Raw genomic sequence first — 20,365 nt, forward strand, 5'->3', positions numbered from 1 at the left:
CCTTTCGTGTCCTCGTCGATACGTGGGCAGTGGTCCTGACACGATGATCGTCACCGCGGGCGTCGTGCTGCGAACCGTCTCTATCAGGCTCCTGAAGTCCCTCTTCAGCGTCTCCGTCTGCCACAGCATGGTGTCGTTAAACCCGGCGTGAAGCACGACCGCTCTGGGGCTCTCGTCGGCCTTCAGGATTGCGGGTATCTGCACAAAAACAAAGAGAACACGAGCACCAGGGAAACAATGAGTGTGCACTTTACCTTACCTTTGGATAGCGTAGCACAGATGTGTTGGACGATGGAGCCCCCGACAATCACAGCATTGCGTCCCGTCTCGTGGAGGGGAGCGAAGCAGTTCTGGGTGGAGATCCCGAAGACCGGAGGGGGAGAAGTCGTCGCCCAGAGCCTGGCTCGTGTCCTCCACTGTGGATGCACCCAGGGTCCGTGGTGTCCTGGTGACGGAGTGAAGGATATCTGGGAAGATTGCGTCCTGGGTGCACCAGGCCTGTGGAGAGAAACACATGGAGTAGAGGTGATGGGACTATTAGCAGCATGCTGTATACTTACCCCGGACTTGTGAGCGTCAGCCTGGGAGGTTTCCAGCACGGCTCTCCACTCTCTCAGCTGGACCTGCTTCACTTCCAGATCGTGAATCTGCTTCTCCACTGCCTCCAGTTTGAGCTGCACTGAATGCAGCTCGAATGTGTCCTCACCTGCACTCAAAGGTAGACATACATCTGCCATTAAACCAAGTAACAGAGAGTAAAGCAATGGTAATGTGTGTGAATAGAGTATTAGCAATGCAAGCATGATTGACGGCAACGACGCTGGCGATGCTAACTGGTTATAAGCTAAATATAATAGCGAACTCGGGATCAAAATAAAACTAGTGATAAGGCACTCTGATTGTTTCTTGTTGTAGAATATGAAAGAAGATATATTTACAAGTTATAGAAACGAAAATTATGGAGTATAAAATAGTTTTTAATTTTTAAGATAAAAAAAGTGTCAATAAAAAATAATGTGACAGAGCTCAATCTCAAGACACACAGCAGAAACAAACAGTTCCTGTGCATTACGAAAAAAAAAAAAGGACTTGATTGGTTTTAACTGTCAAAATTGACATTCATGTCAGCATTCTGTAGCATTAAAAAAAAAAAAAAAAACCTGCTGATCAACACTGCAATTGCCTTGTGTGTCTTTTTCCCCATTTTAGAGCAGTTGTGAGATGCATGGGGGGAAACACATGGCATTTCATTACAGAGCCAAAGCATAGTGAGTACAATCTGCTCAAAGACTGTCTAAATCCTGTGGCGGCCTGCTACATCTTAATCTATGAGAACAGAGGGATATGCACAGAGGTCTGGCTTATATGACTTCCCACTCCTAGCGATTATACTGCTCCGATTGTGTGCATTTGAGTGTGAGGCTTCATTCAACTGTCCTGCTGTGACTTCAGACACATCTAGCGTAAATCTCAGCTGGTGTGTGAACAGCTGCTCTTTTTTTCCATGAGTTGAAACTATAATAATAATGATAATTAAAACTAATAATTACAATAACAACAACAATAATATTAATAATAATTAATTATTATGAAGATGATGATGATTATTATTAATTACTTAATTATAGGTGGATTAAGCAAAATTAATCACGTTTAAATATGTGTGTCAAACAAAAGCATCAAAAAGTAAATATTTTTTGCTTTATTTCCTTTAAACATTTCCTTTAAACAAACCTAACCCTATATATATATATATATATATATATATATATATATATATATATATATATATATATATATATATATATATATATATATATATATGTATGATAGAATGAATGGTAAATAGTAAGGTCTCATATCCACGGCTATAATGTAAATGTAACGTAAATGAAGCCTACCAATCGACGCGGTGATGTCTTTTGCCCTGTTTGAGTCAGTTGGAAATGTCTGTCTAAATGCTGCGGGGTTTGTTTGTTGCGTGTATGTTTCTCCTTTTTTTCGTCTTTTCCCAGATACTGACACACTAAGGTGATGTTGGCGTAAATGAGTTGACATGTTTCAAGTATTCCCACTGATGTTTTTTTTTTTTTTTTTTGTATTCCCGCTGGTATACCCAGAAGATGCGGCATACCATTGTTTTTTTATCCACCACTCTCTTGCCATCACCATTATAGCTTACAGGGAATCCAAAGTGCACCCAAACACCAGACCTGTTGGTTATTGGAGGATCTTCTATTTCTGGTCTGTTAAACGCATTGGCCATTTTGCAACAAGCCTTCAGCGCGTACTGAGTGAGCGAGCGCTTGACTAAGTAGCCTAACATAAATATATAAGTTGGTGTTTTTTTCTTCTTCAGGGGTGTCAGGGGCATTGCCTGTTACATCGTTTGGGTTATTGGGCTACCTTGTTGAACACATCATTATATTTCACTTTCTTTATATATATATATATATATATATATATATATATATATATATATATATATATATAATTAATTAGTCCAACGAACCGTTCGGTACATAATGCGTACCGCGTACCGAACCGAAAGCCTCGTACCAAACGGTTCAATACGGTTCAATATATAAAGATTAGACAAAATCATTAACATAAACCTATCACCGGCACACAATCCATCTATTGTGCAATAGTTTCTGTCAGTACAGGCCTTTGTTCATGTACTTTGTCGATATTATTTACTGTGGTTAATTTTCATTGCACTGTTTTTCATGCTGTGAGTTTTATTTTAACATTGTGACAAATTAAAGGGAAAGTTCACCTAAAAATGAAAATGCTGTCATTGATTTCTCATCCTCATGTTTTTCAAAACTTGCAAGACCTCCGTTTATCTTCGTTTATTGTTTATTTGGATCCCCATTACATATTCTTCCTGGGGTCTGAAAAAAACTAAAAAAAAAAAAAAAAAACTAAAATTACATTACATTACATTAATCCATAAAAATTAAAACCAATACAATAAAACATTGTATTATCGTAACACAAATTAAAGGGGTGGTTGATTGCAATATCACTTTTTTTTAAGTTTAGTTTGTGTGTAATGTTGCTGTTTGAGCATTTTAGAATGGTGTTATTTTATTTATTAATTTATTCATTTTGTGGCAAAACATTTACATAAGAGAGATGTAAGAGCTACTGTAAATTAAATGGTAGTTGGCACCTACTGGTTTCAGGAAATGTCAGGGCATGTTACTAAAATATCACCCTTGGTAATGCATATGCTGCATCTCCTGAATTTAAACTCAACAACCGAACATCAGACAGCTCTAATTGTGCCTAGTAATTGTTGCACTCAGACGTGGCAACCCTCTCAGTTTAATTACCTCTTAAGTGGTGGTCACCCATTACTGTAGAGCCAGATGAAATCTGAAGAGGATGCCAGCTCTCTGGTGAGCTTCAATAACAGATGATGTCCCGTTGGATGATCCTTAAGACACTTCTTACAAATATTTTTCCAGGGAATGTTTGCTTAAACATCTCTGTAATGTTTAAAACAGTAGCCAAATTAAATACATAGTTCACCCAAAATATTTAATTCTGATCTGCTATATATTAGAGGTATAATTACAGAAAAGCATTTAATAACAATGCACTTATTGAGTATGTGTTGTTACATTGTACTTGCATATGCAATTAAACTGTTGACCTGAAACCTAGCATTAAAACTACACATAATCCTACCAATAGCCCTACTATAACTGTAAGCTTCTATTGCAATTAATATTCAAAAACAACAACATGTAAACACAAAATGAGTTGTTTTTCTGTATACCACAAAAACCATGCACCATAGAAGAAAAAACAGCTGGCTAGATTACTTCCAAATTTTAGTCCATTACTGATTACATATTACATGAAGATAACTGTAGTTAGTAACATAATCTCGGCCAGCGGTCTCTTAGTTAGTTAGAAGTTAGTTAGAAGAGACTAACTAATGAAATTTCTATGAAATCAGCTTCTCTCCAGCTGTTTTTTTTTTTTTTTAATTAGTTACAGTTCTTTTAACAAACAAAAGATGTTCAAATTCAATTGCATTGTGGTGTCAGAAACATAACCATCCCCACCCACCTCATCATACTGAACACCATGATGCTCATTATCTCCAAATGTTTGACAGCCTCCTCCACTGAAAAAAATGAAGGATAGCAATGGTGAAGGCTATTTTACGTTGTTTGCTGCCTCACTGTAGTGTTTCTGATGGTGCACCGGATGTATAGAGCTTTCCCATGCAGGCTACGAGTCACACTCAAACTAAAACTCCTATCCAGAGCAAATGGATGACAGGTTTCCTGATAGGAGATGGCTTTCTCCAGTATCCCAATACCTGCTCTGATAAAATAATTATGAGGAGGAACTTTGAACCTTAAGAAGCCTTACTGATCATACAAAAAGTTCTAAATCTCAGAGACTCGATATCTTTCTAAACTTTCCAGAACTTATTTTAAGGATGGCAAGAGAAAGCTTTGAAAGCCTGCCTGGTGTTGCATGGCATTTCATAATGGTGTTTACAGGAAGAGAGCGACAGACTGGGTTTCTCAGCATGTAAACAGAAAAATTTCATCATCACCTCTGAGGAGCACTGGACTGACATTTAACACCATGGCCCCAGACAGATTTCTTTTAATGATAAATGGTTAAGCAAATATCTAAGACTTTATTTGAGCCTACATTATTTATAATTTTGGTGAATGGGTAAAACATTATCTAAAATGGGTAAATTGCGCTACAGCAGCAACAAATGTACATGTACAGATCTCCACTATAATTATGACAAGGAAGAGTTTACAACAGTGAATTCCTCTCATTTATTGTAATGGGAGGCTCTAAACTGAGTTTATACTAACTTGGCTTTTAAATTGTGCTAAATTAACCCCAAACTGAAATATAATATACTAAGCTGTGCACGTCTATGTCAATGGAACACAAACACACTTTATGTTCACAGAAGCAAAGCATGAATGATTTCGGTGCGATGCTTCATTTTTAAAGGTAAAATAGTCTTGTCTGGGGTGACAAGAGGAGTAACATATACTACTTAAAAGTTAGATCGTGTCGATTAATGTACAAACCAATGAGCAAAAAAGTGAGAGAGAGTTGACTATCTGTAATCCCACCACTCACACTCATGGAAACTCATCAATATTTTATTCACAATGTAAAGTCTTTGTACAGCAGTAAAGGGGAAGGGAAAGTTTAAAAAAATGTTTAACAATATTGATTATTCATAAAGAAAAGATAAGATGCATATAGCTTCAGGAAGGGGTTAAGGCCACAATAACAAACAAAAAGGGAATGTTACCTGGGAGTAAAGGGAGTCTAACTTACCTAGCAAACAAAGACATTAAAATAAACAACATTTATTTTCCCTGACTTTCTCACTGTTCCACAAAACCAGGAAAAAAGCATATGTTGATAAAATAAAAGGGGCACCCACTTACTGCATCTGCAGGCAGAAAAAAATAACCCATAATCACTACAGCCAGTACCAAAGGCTTTCTTGAAGAAACATTAAGGGCCCTGACCACACAATAGTGATCAAATACAACTGGTTTTCTTAAAGCAGCCCCACCACTACCACCCCTACCCCTACCCCTACCTCTACCTCTATCCCTACATTTACCTCTATCCCTACCTCTACCACTACCTCTACCTCTACCCCTACCCCTACCCCTACCCCTACCCCTACCTCTACCCCTCCCCCTAACTCTACCTCTACCACTACCTCTACCCCTACCCCTACCCCTAACTCTACCTCTACCCCTACCTCTACCACTACCTCTACCTCTACCCCTACATCTACCTCTACCACTACCTCTACCCCTACCTCTACCTCTACCTCTACCTCTACCCCTACCCCTACCCCTACCCCTACCCCTACTCCTACTCCTCCATCTGAGAAAACAGACTGGCCAAACTCTCTCTGGTGAACAGTCCATTCCTTCTGTTTAAATACAAGCTCCTCTTCACAGCTCTGATGAGGAACAGGTGACATCAATTAAGCTTCTGTGAGAGGACAGGGAGGAACAGAAGAAAACAGGCAAAAACTACACTTCCCAACAGGATGTTAGACATCAGGGAAGCAAAATATTACACACAGAGTTTCACAGTATTAACAAGAATGACATACGTGTGGTATGCACCTTTTTCTGACATTTGTTCTATGACAGAACTGCAAATTTCTCATAGTATAAAAGAAACAAAATGTGAGTGTTACTTCTGTGATTTGTTTAATTCATAACGGAAAATAGCAAGATGAGAAATATTAACAAACCTAAGAATCTTTACATATGCTTCTTACAACATGCTAACGATTGTTCTTATCTTTACAATGTCTTTTGTATTTTATCTGGGGCTAATTTTATCTGATGTAAAGAGCTAACATGGCAAAAAGCTATTTCCTGTATGCTGGTTCAAGCATTTTTTTCAAAATCTTTGTTTTCGGTTTAAGAGATAAAGCCAGTTAGGGCTTCTAATCCTAAGGTTGTGGGTTCAAGTCTCGGGCAGGCAATACCACGACTGATGTGCCCTTGAGCAAGGGACTGAACCCTGGGACTGCTCGCTTGTTGAGGCTTATCTAGTGTCCAGTATCATATCTTGCTAGACCTGCCATTGCATAAGCTGGATTTATGCTTTCACCTAGCACCACTTGCGAGCCTCCGATGACTGCCGGTCAAGGCTTTATACTGTCGCGTTTGCAGTCGTACAGGGTCCTTTGGGTGCTTGAAATCCTTGAAAATTATTTTCATTTAATGCAGTGTTTTCAAGGTTTAAAAAAAATGTTTGGATTTAGATAAAGTACTTGAAAATGCAGTGCATCGGTTCCATAATAATTAGCTTTTTACTGAATGGTTAATCATTCTTTTTCATAAAATAAGCAGCTCCGCTCAAGTCTGCGCTTGTGCTCTTATTAGCGTGTGCCCTCAGATAAAGGCCCTCAGAAAAAAGCATTATAACTAATCACACATGGCGCTGAACACTACAGTTGTGTTCAGATCATGCACACATTGGATTGGACTCTCTCGAATATCATCAGGAATTCATCTGTGGTGTAGTACGCGAGATGCAGTGGAATCATCATCATGTTTTTTTTTTTTTTTTTTTTTTACCACACTGAATTGTTTTTATTTTATGTAAAAATGCATGAAATCAGTCCTGGAGCAATCTAGAAAAGTAATGGGTTGAAAGTCACATGTCTCATGAGTTTCTATTTCAAATATGAAGAAGATGTCATGAAAAATGAGATTCCTGCAACCTATGAGACTATGAGACTTTGAGACTATGTCTAGACCCCCAAATATATATATAATAACTATATATATATAACTTTATTGAAGGGTTCTAATAACTATTTTAGTCAGTAAACATACCACTGCATAGTTTTTTTTTATTTTTTTATTATAAAACACTAGACAGAAACTTAGACATCACATAAGTAATTTATTCGACCACTAGAAAATACAATAAGAATAATTTGAGTAAGAAAAATAAGAAAAATAAAAAAAAGATTTAACTTTGTATGCCAATTACAGAACATCCTGAGATTGCTAGAAATGCAGCATTTACAGTGAATTACAATGAATATATGTGCTGATGTGCTGATCGCCAGTTATAGAGATGGTAATAATACAAATTTCACTAGCTTTCATGAGAGAGCGCCAGAATTCAAATAAACAATCTTCTGCCTTTCTTTCTGTTTGTGACACTGTATGCTACAAAACCATGCCATTACTACCAAGTCGCAGTTTATCAGCGCGAGTTATTCCATAACGGACACAAAAAATTCTGTCCCTGAAGAACTGAAATGTAAACAAAGGAATTATGATCCATATTACAACGTTATTACGTTCGTTTGTTGGACTAAACGTGCTCCATGAGATTTCGTTCATTGGACCCTAACCTTCCTAACTAAACCTGGATTTACAGCTGTGGATGTGTTTATGACTCGTTATTACGACGGATCTGGTATGTACTGCATGTCTATTCTTAATGTTTTGATGTGTACTGCATACACAAATGTAGCAAATACATTCTTTATAAGCTTTCCATTGAAAAACAGCGATCTGTCGTCGATGCTTGAGGCCAATCACTACCATTCTCTTATTAGACATGGGACATATATACGTGGCACTGCTGCTCAGTAAGTATGCTCAAATGGCTTGCTACCCTCCCTCCCTCCCCATTATAAGCATAAGCATATTACTATGCACCTTCTTGTTGTTGTCTCTTTGTTTCAGATCACTAAGGCTTTCAAGTCCTGGTTGGCATGGACCTCACTGCTTAGAGACACTCATTCTCATAACCAAGCTACAGTATAGACGTCCCACTGCCACTTCTACACGAATACCACTGTTTGCTTTTAAAGACATTTATTAAGTGTTGGTGTCTGATGGTTCCGGGGTTTTAATGTTTAAGTTTTCGTATGTTCAATTAATTTGGGAGCAAGATCCTCCATAAGGAACCATACTGCCAAAGGTAAATTGTGTCCAATAAACTCAAGTAACTTGCCAAAGTGTTCCTGTCTGAACTTTACATTGAGCGGTTAGTCAACTATTAAGTGGCAGTCCTAGTAGCCACGCCCCAAACTCTCGCTATTGGTTAAGCAGGAAAGAGATTGAAAGATGAGTGGACTGCTCTAAATGTTTTCATGGGGCCTGTAAGCCTTGGTGTTTACACTTTTGTGAAATAACAAGGATAAAATTTAGTTTGCTGTATTTATTTATCACTTTTAATAAGGAACATTATAGTAGTTGCTGAGTTTTTTTTTTTTTTTTTGTCCTGGAACTAATACATGCCATCAAGACATTCATAACTTCTCTCCCTAATAAATATTCCCTTTCTTTTCTTTATCAAAGACATTGCCTAGTTTGAACACCCCAGGAAGTGCTGAATATATAATTCAAGTCCTAACATTTCTATAAAGCTGAGAGAGGTCTGTCTGTCACTCCTGGTGAGTGATGGGGGAATGGTTTGGAAAGTGGAATAATTCTGAAGGAATAGGAAATGGAAATGGAATACAGCTTATTACATAGTTATCAACAGCAATGTTTTTACAGAGATGCTGGAGCATTTGCTGATGGAACAGGATGCTCTATATTTTTTATGTGAAACTGCATTAAAAACTGTAAATAAATGTAACATTAACCGGTGAACATTAACCCACATAAACCAGGGGTACTTCTGAGTTATAACTTCTTCATTTTCTATTATTCATCACTAATATGTTATTTGTCTGCTGTTTAATGATACTATTTTTACAGTTTTAAAAAGAAAAATCATAAATTTTAAGTGGGAATGGACTAAGTTGGATGGGGTTGGTTCTAAAAAAAATAACAAGGAAATTTGTTTTACAAAATAAATGCAAATATAATATTGAACTGATGAACAGGCTTTCTAATAATAACTTATTCTTTGTTGACATTATATTTCACATTTTAGTTGTATATTTCAGCACAACTTTAATTTGCAGCTGAAAAATAACTTCTTTGGGATGGCACCACAAGGCGTCGTTCACTTGCGCTCTGCAAGAGAACGACGCCTTGTGGGGCCATCCCAAAGAAGTTCAAAATCAGTCTCATGGACCTTCTCCTGGACTGTGCCCAGCTGGTGGAATGACCCCCCAATCTCAATTCGTACAGTCTTTACTCATTTTCAAGAAACATCTAAAGACTCATCTTTTTTGCCTGCACTTAACAAACTAACACCAGCACTTTTCCTTTTCTTGTCTTTTCATAAAAAAAAAAAAAAACCTTGCTATGCGTTCTATGGTAGACTAACTGAGACTTGTCATGGCACTTGTATACTGTTGTTGTTCTCTTGTTGACCTGACTGCTTCTATTGTTCTCATTTATAAGTCGCTTTGGATAAAAGCGTATGCTTAATGATTAAATGTAAATGTAATAAGTGCACATTATATCAAAGTTTGAAATGAATAGGCGCAAAACACTGAGTTACAAACATTAAAAGAAAAAAATGTGTTCGAATTCTCCCTGGTCTCGCATATACCGTCACCTTCCTGGATCCTTATCTCATGTGCATTTGTGGATTCGTGATTTGTGTTTTTAAATGCTTATGCAAAAAGTGTCATTGCTGTTTTGGAGTTATTTTTTGTTATATTTTTAGTTTTTGACAGTCCAAAATTAGCAGTATGCAGGGTTTTAATGACATTTTATAAGTAACATGGGCATCTTTTTCTTAAAAGACTGTTTTTAATGGTGCATTTAAATACTTTTTGCTCTCATCTCTCATTATACCTATGCTCATCTCCTGGGTTTCCCTTATAGATCTCAACTTCTTAACACTAATTTTTGACCTGATGTGAACAGCTGTGCTTTTAAAGTTATACATCACCAAATTTTTAAGCTAGTTAAACCCCAAAATACTTTAAAATATACCCCAACATGCCTCTTTCATTCATTCTATCTTTCCTCTTTCTTTGACATTGTTATATTTATATCTCATTAATCTTTTTTTGTATGGTTTATTTTTCAGGACTACACACTGACTATGTATTTCCAACAAGCCTGGCGAGACAAACGTCTGTCTTATTCTGAGATTCCTCTTAACCTGACGCTGGATAACCGGGTAGCTGATCAGCTGTGGGTGCCGGACACATACTTCCTAAATGACAAGAAGTCTTTTGTACATGGTGTAACAGTAAAGAACAGAATGATCCGTCTCCATCCAGATGGCACTGTGCTTTATGGTCTCAGGTAAAAATTCAAAAGCATTTATCTATCACCTAATTATAGATAGATAGATAGATAGATAGATAGATAGATAGATAGATAGATAGATAGATAGATAGATAGATAGATAGATAGATTCCTTCCAATCTACTTTGCAATTAATATGCTTTGATACAGCACTCTGTGAACAGCCACCCCCTTCAGTAATGACCTTCTGGTACTTACCCTCTTTGTGGATGGTGCCAATGATTGTCTCAGCCAAGTCAGCAGTCTTGTGCATGATTGTGCTTTCAAAGAACAAGTGATACCCGGAATTGGGATTATAGGGATGGCCATTTAATGAAACTCAAATGTAAATATTCCTATATTTTTAGATGTTTTTTTTTTTTCATTTACTATAGTATTTTGCCAAAGCATCATGATACCCATGACAGAATACAAATAGCAAATGTTCTTTTTCTTTTTTTCTTTTAAGGTACATCATTGCATCTAAAAGATTTAATTTTATTTTACTTGACTTGACTTGACTTTTCGAAAATTCTTAACAGCCATGATCCTAGAACACAACACCAAACTAACTGAAATCGACAAGACTGTACTGCTGAACATTCGGCAGAACACACCACAATATCTTTTAACGGATTTCAATTATTCAGTCGTTTTACTGAACGTTGTTATCGGAGGAGCAGCGGCGCTGATCAAATGCTACAGAAAGCGAGCGGAAGCACTCGTCAGACTCTGGAAGCATGGATTTCGAACGCCGTTGCCTAGCATCCATCTGGCAAATCTCCACTCTCTACCCAACAAAATGTACAAACTCCTTCTGCTCTCACGGACAAATAAGGATTTCTCACACTCTGCTGCTCTATGTTTCATGAAAACCTGGCTGAATGACGCTATACCGGACAGCGCGCTCCATCTGCGGGACTTGCAGCTGTGTAGAGCAGATTGCGACGCAGAATCAACGGGGAAATCGTGTGGCGGCGGGACATGCTTTTACATCAATGAATGGTGGTGTACAGATGTAACTGTTAAAGAAGATGTGCTTTCCTGATCTAGAAATGCTGAATGAATCACTCGTTCATTCTGCTGAGTGTCTACATTCCTCCCCAAGCACGAGCTCAGCTTTACAGAAACTCACTGATTAGAACACAGAGAAAGAACAACAACACCCGGACTCTGTTTTAATCATTCTTGGGGACTTTAATAAAGCCAATCTCTCCCGTGAACAGCCAAAATACAGACAGCACATCACATGTCCCACAAGAGACAGTAATATATTGGGTCACTGTTACACCACAATAAAGAATGCATATCACTCTATTCCACAAAAATTAGGACTCAGTTCACTTCCAACGAGTCAGCATCAGTGTGGAAAAGTCTGAAAGAGATCACCAACTACAAGACCCCATCCCCCAGCACTGTGGAAAATCAGACGAAAATCAGACTGGCAGACGATCTGAAAGAGTTTTACTGCAGGTTTGAAAGAAGATTACCCATCACCTGCCCTGAATGCCCCTTCACACAACCGCTCTCAACATTCACAACTCCTGCAACCCATCCTGAACTCCTTTCCAAACAACCGCTCTCACCATCCACACCTCCTGCATCCCCTCTCTCCCCCACACCTGCAATACAGATAAGCAAGGATGCGGTGCGCCAGGTCTTCCGGAAGCAGAAAAGGAAAAAAGCACCAGGCCCAGATTGTGTTACACCAGCTGTCTGAAATCCTGTGCTGACCAGCTGGCCCCCATCTTCACACAGATCTTCAACAGATAACTGGAGCTGTGTGAAGTCCCTTCATGCTTCAAATGCTACACCATCATCCCCATCCCAAAGAAAAAAAAAATTACAGGACTAAATGACTACAGGCCTGTGGCTCTAACGTCTGTAGTCATGAAGTCATTTGAGAAACTGGTGCTGGGCCACCTGAAGGACATCACTAGGCCCTTGCTGGATCCTCTTCAGTTTGCCTACAGAGCAAACAGGTATGTGGACGATGCAGTAAACATTGGACGGCATTATGTTCTGCAACACCTAGACAGACCGGGGACTTATGTGAGGATCCTATTTGTGGACTTCTGCTCAGCCTTCAACACGATCATCCCAAACCTCCTCCTGCCCAAACTAAATCATCTCTTTGTACCCACCTCCATCTGTCAGTGGATCAACAGCTTCCTGACGGACAGGCAGCAGCTAGTGAGGTTGGGAAAATACACATCCAGTACCCGTACAATCAGCACCGGAGCTCCCCAGGGCTGCGTTCTCTCCCCACTGCTCTTCTCCCTGTTCACTAACGATTGCATGTCTAAGGACCCCTCTGTCAAGCTCCTGAAGTTTGCAGATGACACCACACTCATCGACCTCATTCAGGCTGATGATGAGTATGCTTTTAGACAGGAGGTTAAAGAGCTGGTTGTCTGCTGTACTCTCAACAACCTGGAGCTTAACACGCTCAAAACAGTGGAGATGATCGTGGACTTCAGGAGAAACCCCCCTGCACTCCCCCCACTCACCATCATGAACAGCACTGTGACTGCAGTGGAGTCATTCAGGTTCCTGGGCACCACTGTCTCTCAGGACCTGAAGTGGGACATTCACATTGACTCCATTGTGAAAAATGCCCAGCAGAGGTTGTACTTCCTTCGCCAGCTGGGGAAGTTTAACCTGCCACAGGAGCTGCTGAAACAGTTCTACTCCACCATCATTGAATCCATCCTCTGCACTTCAGTAACTGTCTGGTTCAGCTCAGCTTCTAAATCTGACGTCAGAAGACTACAGAGGGTAGTCCGGACTGCTGAGCGAATCATCGGTACAACCGTCCCTTCTATTCAAGAACTGTACTTATCCAGAGTGAGCAAAAGGGCTGTTAAAATCACTCTGGACCCCTCACATCCAGCACACTCCCTCTTTGAACTGTTGCCATCTGGTCGACGCTACAGAGCACTGAGCACTAGAACAACCAGACACAGGACCAGTTTCTTCCCTCAGGCAATCCATCTTATGAACAGCTGATAATAAATGTGGAACACACTACACTATTTATATTTATATACACATACACTTATTTATCTAACACACATACTTAGCGTATACTTACATTTTGCACATAATATACCTGTACATACATCAACTGCTTTTTCTAATATACCTGCCATACAATTGTCAATTTGTATATTGTCATTCCTTACCTACTTATTTGTATTTTTTGTATTTTATTCTTTTATTGTGTTTTTTTTTTCTCTCTCTCTCTCATTGTCATTCTGTTGTACTGCGGAGCTTCCATAACGAAAACAAATTCCTTGTATGTGTAAACATACTTGGCAATAAAGCTCATTCTTATATATGGGATACAATGACAATGTATATAATTAAAAGAACAAAAATGAATTAAGATGATAATTGTATTTGACACAGCTACTCCAGGACAGTCCATGATAAGAAGCGTGTTAATGATTTAATTATCTAAGTCACATAGGAAGCCAGAAGTATTTAAAAGTTGGCATAGATGCACATTTAAACCAAGCAACCTGAAGTGAAAAATTAATTGAATTCATTATAGTTTGTTGTTGTTTACTTTCTTTTTAGGTAATACATGTTGCTTCAGTTTTTCTTTAGGGATATGCAGATTATTTAGTTAAAATAACTAACTAACTAACTAACTAATACAATTTCATTAACCCTCAGTATTTCTAAGTCCCTGTTAGATAGATCATTTCATAGCTCCTCTTTCTGTCTCATCTCTCAGCTGGACATCAAGATCTTTTAGCACATGGTTTGTTGGCTATGCTCTGGTGGTTACCATTACATAACCTCTCTTACCCTTTCTCTGGAGCAAGGAGCAATTAGCCATTTGTTTAAGAGCTTATTATTGCCAGGGCCATTTAGCTCCTAATTTATAAGAGAGCTACTGTCCTGACCAGTCTTCAAATCAAAGGAGTTCAGCTCATTATTCTCTTTGTTGTTTTCAGATGTACATATTTGAAGAATATCTTGTCAGGTTTTGTGTAACCTGTCATTTGCTCTAAGACCCGTCACATTTTCTCTCTTACTGTTAAACTTGTGATGTAATTCACTCATTAACACAGATTATAGCAGTGTAATGTGTTTAAAATCAACAGGTATTGTACAAAACACAATCAGATGTGATGGGCACTGATGTGATGCGTCAATGGTACTGTTATGAGTGACAGAAGGATATATCTTCCTGAGGAATTTCCTGTAGGGAATTTTATGGAGGAATAGTAAGATGTCTCTATTCACACACCTGAACAAACAATGGGAAATTAAGCCAGTATACACAAGACATAAGAGCTTATGTGTAACATGTATATTGGCTCAATCAAGGGATTTTTCCTTGAACATTCTCTCTTGACTATTACCATTGAATTGCCAGTTTCTCCTACAGTGTGTAATGCTGTACCTCCGGAGTATATGTTAAACAGTGTTTGTAAATTGTCCCTCAGTATCATTTCACTGCATCTCAAGGTGATGGAAACTCAAGCTAGCCAGTCTCATTCGTCTTACTCAGAGGCTTTCTGCATAACAAAGGAAGAAGGAATATCAAAGTGGACATTTAAATGAGAGACTAAATAAATCAGCAATAATACACCTATGTATAAAGAAGTACTTATAATCAAATTTTTTATATACTGTACATATAAAGACATATATATTTAATTTATTAATTTATTTATATGTTGAAGTGGAGAAAAATCATGCTGAATTGGGTTTTAACAAGAGGCTGATGAATGTATTTTCATCATCATTATAAAATAGCAGCATGAATAATATATTGGACACACAGTGTTGTGTTTATACTCAATCATGAATATTGAAGGTGAAGTAACTCATCAATGTAGAGACTGTCTTGAGTCCGGAGTTGATGATATTACATTCAGAAGAACCCAAATGAGAACGTATGGGGCAGCGTAATTGGATCTGACCAGTGCACATAACCTAACCTGGAGTCTTTTATTAATAGCTTCCTACATTTCACCCACATACACTGACAAATTTTGTAGGTGGAGTTGACAGAATGTGCAATAATATGGTCTGTGGCATGGAAGGATTGACACATGAAAGTTTGCGTCCTTCGGGTCGATCGCTGTCAACCAATCTCAGGGACGGATGCACCTGAAGATGTGTTCCTGTATCCAAGTCTTGAACAGTAACCGGTGAAGGGCCAGTTCAAGACACGCAGGTCCTAGATTGGTCATAACCCACTGCCTTTCTTGGGTACAATGAAGTAGGGGTTGTAAAACCCTTGCTACATATTGGCTGGAGGGACCGGCTCTATCGCATCCTTCACCAGTAGGACTCCACACACAAGACAGGAGCATCAGCCACCTTTGTTTATGTGAAGCAGATGCCGCAGAACTTGGGGGGACACCGGGCGAACTGAATCCTTTGGTCTACAGGAACCAGCGATATGGTATGGGTAGCCAGGTACACAGAAACCACACAAGCTGGACTAGCAAGACCACAGACGTACCTGCCGCGGGCAGAGGGGTGGAATATAGGGACCTGGTGAAGGGAGAAGAGCATCCTTCTCTCTCTTGGTCACCCGTCTCGAGGCCTCTTGCTCTTCTGCTTACCTCCAGGTTGACAGTGGCTTGGTGGTGCGGGACGACCTGCCTATGCCCAGCTCCATGGCCCTGCTTGCCTGAAGCTGCTGCGGATGCTGCACAGGAGCTGCGGTGTATGCAGGGGGCCACCCTCGGTGATGAACAGGCTGGGGCGCTGCAGCCGGTGGATGGGTGGAGGCACAGCTGCCCACCAGGCAGAAAGTCAGACCGCTTCATTCTGCTTCTGTGCAACCGAGAACTGCTGGGCCATGTTCTCTACTGCGTTGCTGAAAAGGCTGGTCTGAGACACAGGGACCTTGAGGAACTGAACTTTGTCTGCATCCCTCATGTCAAACAGACAAAACCAGAGGTGACACTCCTGGACCACAAGTGTGGACGACGCACGAACCAGAGATCATGTGGTGTCTTTCGTTGCTCAGAGCGTGTGATCAGCTATGTTTTGAAGCTTCCAGATTGTGTCCACCTTCATGTAGGTCCCTCAGTGCTTTAGCCTGAAGAACCTGCAGTAATGCTGTAGCTTGTCAGGTGGAGGCACCTTCTCCACAGGCAGCATAAACTTTGCCTGACTGCCGCCATGACAAGAACTGACAAGAGGATGAGACAATGGAGCTCCGCTCCTTTGAAGAAACTGAGCTTGGCCTGCAACTCTGAGATGATCATCTTCCCACAATGAGAACATGACTCATCCACAAATGCCACCTCAGTATGCTAAATGCCCAGACACATAAGGCAGAGATAGTGACCATCACCCAGCGCCAGGTAATGACCTCATCCAGAAAACGACTAGGTGATACATTGTCTATAGCAAGACCCACATCGTTTTTACAAAGACGGAACATCAAGTTGGCCACGCAATGTCATCTTTAAAAAGACGCACCTGTAAATGTTTTTTTTTTAGAGAAAATTTATTTTAGAAACCTGATGTGTGCAATCCATTCGACATAGGAAACCACCACTGCTGAAGTGCAATACCGCCAACACGATGAGCTCTCAAAGAGTGCGCTGAGCTCATTCAGTCTTCTTTTCTCAGTAGAGTAGTCAGAAGCAGAATGATGTGATCGCTGTTCTCTGAAACGAGAAGCTGAATACGAGTTGCACTTGCTGCCTAATTATACTCTCGCTGTGATCAGCAGCAGCTGGATCCCACAGTGGGATGCCAATGTGCATTGGCTCATTTAGTTTACACTCAAAGTGGATTGGTCTCCCTAAGGAGATCCCAATTCGCCTGTCATTTGATATGACATTGAGAGTGACCGAATGAAAGGGAACTGAGGGCATCTAATATAGAATGGGACCAAAAAAAAAAAAAAAAAAAAAAAACAATTGCAGGCCCTAACACATACCCTGACATACAGCAGTGTATCAGAAAACTATTCCTCGAGACTCACCAACACTTTATCAAATTAAAGCATTTCTAAGAGTTTAACCTAAAAATCTGAAATAAGAAGAAGAAGAACAGGAAGAAGAAGAAGAAGAAGAAGAAGAAGAAGAGGAAGAAGAAGAAGAGGAAGAAGAAGAAATGTTAGCATCACACTGTTAATAAACTGTTTTTCTGCTAACCGTAAGATTGCATTCTCACAAGCCCAAGGTGATAGAGCTTCTGACCCCCAATGTCACGCAGCAAATTGCCAGTTTTTTTTTTTTTTTTTTTCTGCTGATGTCTCTGACTTCTCTTTCAAGATGAAGGCGGTGTTGAGGAACAGGGGCTAACCCCCCAAGCACTGTTAGATGTTTGACTCTTGTGAGAAGTGCAGCAGTGATTGTGAAGCTCAGGAGTGCATTGGGATTTGCTTCTGTGCTTGTAGCTTAAGGGCTTAAATCAGAGCATATTTCAGACATCTGCCTCTATGCCATGCCATGTTAGGTAGTCAATAATACATGCTAATTTACTGTATGGATAAATCTAATTAAACAAGTTAAAACAACAATAAACTGTAAAAAAAAAAAAAAAAAAAAAAACACAAACATCTAGTTAATTCCTTTGGTTTTATGCTTAAAAAGAATGAATAATCAAATAAATTAATAAATTAGTAATGCATATGCCAAAACTACATAAACCCATTTTAAGTATAATTCTTAGTTACTATATCCTATATCCTTGTGTGATTCCTAAAATTATTGTTTTACACACAATGTCTGTAAACATACTGCACCTAAAATAACTATATTAACATTAAAACTTACAGAGCATGTTGCACAATGCACAGTGAGAGCGTCTTGTCACATGCATCTTGATACATGCACACATAATATATTTGCGGCTGACTCATTTAGTTAGTTAGTTAGCTAGCTAGTCAGTTAAAAGGTAACACAAAATTAGTACAACAATGGGCACTGTTTTTGTTACCATAGTTAACCTTTTAAAAATGTCTAATATGTACCGCTTGGTTAATAATAAGTACATTTAAGGCACTAATGTGCAAAGGTGTATCTTTTAAATAACAATAAAATTAAGCAAAATGTTGCTTGGTAGATATGCAAAATGTTACATATCTTAAATTGTTTTAGATATGTTCCGCAACAATTATTGGTGAAAAGCAGTGTTTATTTATTTGAGAAATAATTGAAGGCTGTTTTGTCATCGTTTTCATTTGTTAGAAATCATGTTAGTATTTAACTTTCAATACGAAAAAAAAAAATGTTCAATGGCATATAATGTTTGGAGAACTAAAATTGGTTTCAAGAATCATTAATTTTTACTGGCATTGGTACTATTGTAATTTTGATTTGGGAAGGAGATGTGAGTTTAAGAACAAATGTTTAATCACTGGTTAGATGTAAAGTGGTTAGTTGACTTACCGTAAACTGACATGAGTGCTGTCCCTTAATAAAGCATGTGAGAGCCTTTGACTTCACTGACACTCTTTACATGTAAGATCTCCAGCTATTATATGCACTCATTCTTGATTATATGAATATGCATGAGAGCATCTCCTAATTAGATTGAGATATGCTCTTTATGTATAACTAATTATAGTATAACTAGCCCTACATTAGTTGAACTATCTTGCTGAAGTAAAGAAATGCATCATTAAAATTATATGATCAGTTGCCAAGTGCCTCACAAATCTGCATTAACAGTACTGGAAGTTTCTGCTCAAGTTAACTGAGTTTGCTGCTTTTATATTATTTGAGGTCAAATGCATCATTTGTGACAAAATGTATAATAATAATAATAATAATAATAATAATAATAAATGTTTACGATAATAAGCTTCTGAAGTAAGCTTGGGCACACCAGTAAGAAGTCTTAATAATACATATATATATATATATATATATATATATATATATATATATATATATATATATACACTGTAAAAAATGGCTGTGATTTTAACGGTAAAAAACTGTGAAAATGCTACAGTACAAAACTGTTTACTGGTTAACAGTAATTTCCTGTAGACTTTACAGGGAAAACCGTAAACTTACGTTCCCAGAATTCTCTGCGTTGCATTTAAATTTTTGTTTGAATTTTATGTTTTTTCTTTGAAATAACTATGTTTCTTCTTAATTTTTTCTCATCTGTTATGTTTATTAGGTTTGTATGTTACATAAAATGTTGTTAAATTAATGTTTATTGCATATTTCAGTTTAATGAGTCTCACCATGATGGTGTTTAGTGCTTGTGTGAATGACACCGTGCACCTTCTATGTATCTTATTATTTAAAAGCTGCTTGTGATGGGCTTTGTTTCACCACGTGACTCTCTCATCACTACCTGATTTTGGTGGTTACCAGTGTAATACAAAGGTACAAAATAGATTTCAGTGCTACAATAAGTTCGTATATTAGTATTATATCAGTTAAATTAGGGTATTGAACTGTAAATATAGAGTAAAACCGTTAAACCTACAACAGTGTAACTGTATTTTTTACGGTATTAAACGTTAAACCAAAAACGGTTTTACCGTATAATTCTGGCAACCACAGCTGCCGTTTTTTTACTGTATATTTTACGGAATATTTTTTACAGTGTATATATATTTTGACTTTGGCATGTTGTGGCCCTGCAATTAAAACAGGTGGCTTTATTGACTAAGGGGTTTTCATTAAAAAAATTAAAATAAAATA

General features: G+C 38.4%; 1 protein-coding gene across 2 annotated transcripts in view; it reads left to right on the plus strand.

Moving 5' to 3' along the window:
• LOC113038228 (gamma-aminobutyric acid receptor subunit beta-2) overlaps window positions 1-20,365 on the plus strand; it is an 82,874-nt gene that overhangs the window by 26,235 nt on the left and 36,274 nt on the right. For both annotated transcript variants that reach the window (XM_026195498.1, XM_026195499.1), the window contains exon 4: window positions 10,507-10,727. In XM_026195498.1, coding sequence (XP_026051283.1) covers window positions 10,507-10,727 — 221 coding nt within the window. The remainder of the gene's footprint in view (window positions 1-10,506; window positions 10,728-20,365) is intronic.

Source organism: Carassius auratus, chromosome 21, assembly GCF_003368295.1.
Source record: "Carassius auratus strain Wakin chromosome 21, ASM336829v1, whole genome shotgun sequence".
Classification (NCBI taxonomy): domain Eukaryota; kingdom Metazoa; phylum Chordata; class Actinopteri; order Cypriniformes; family Cyprinidae; genus Carassius; species Carassius auratus.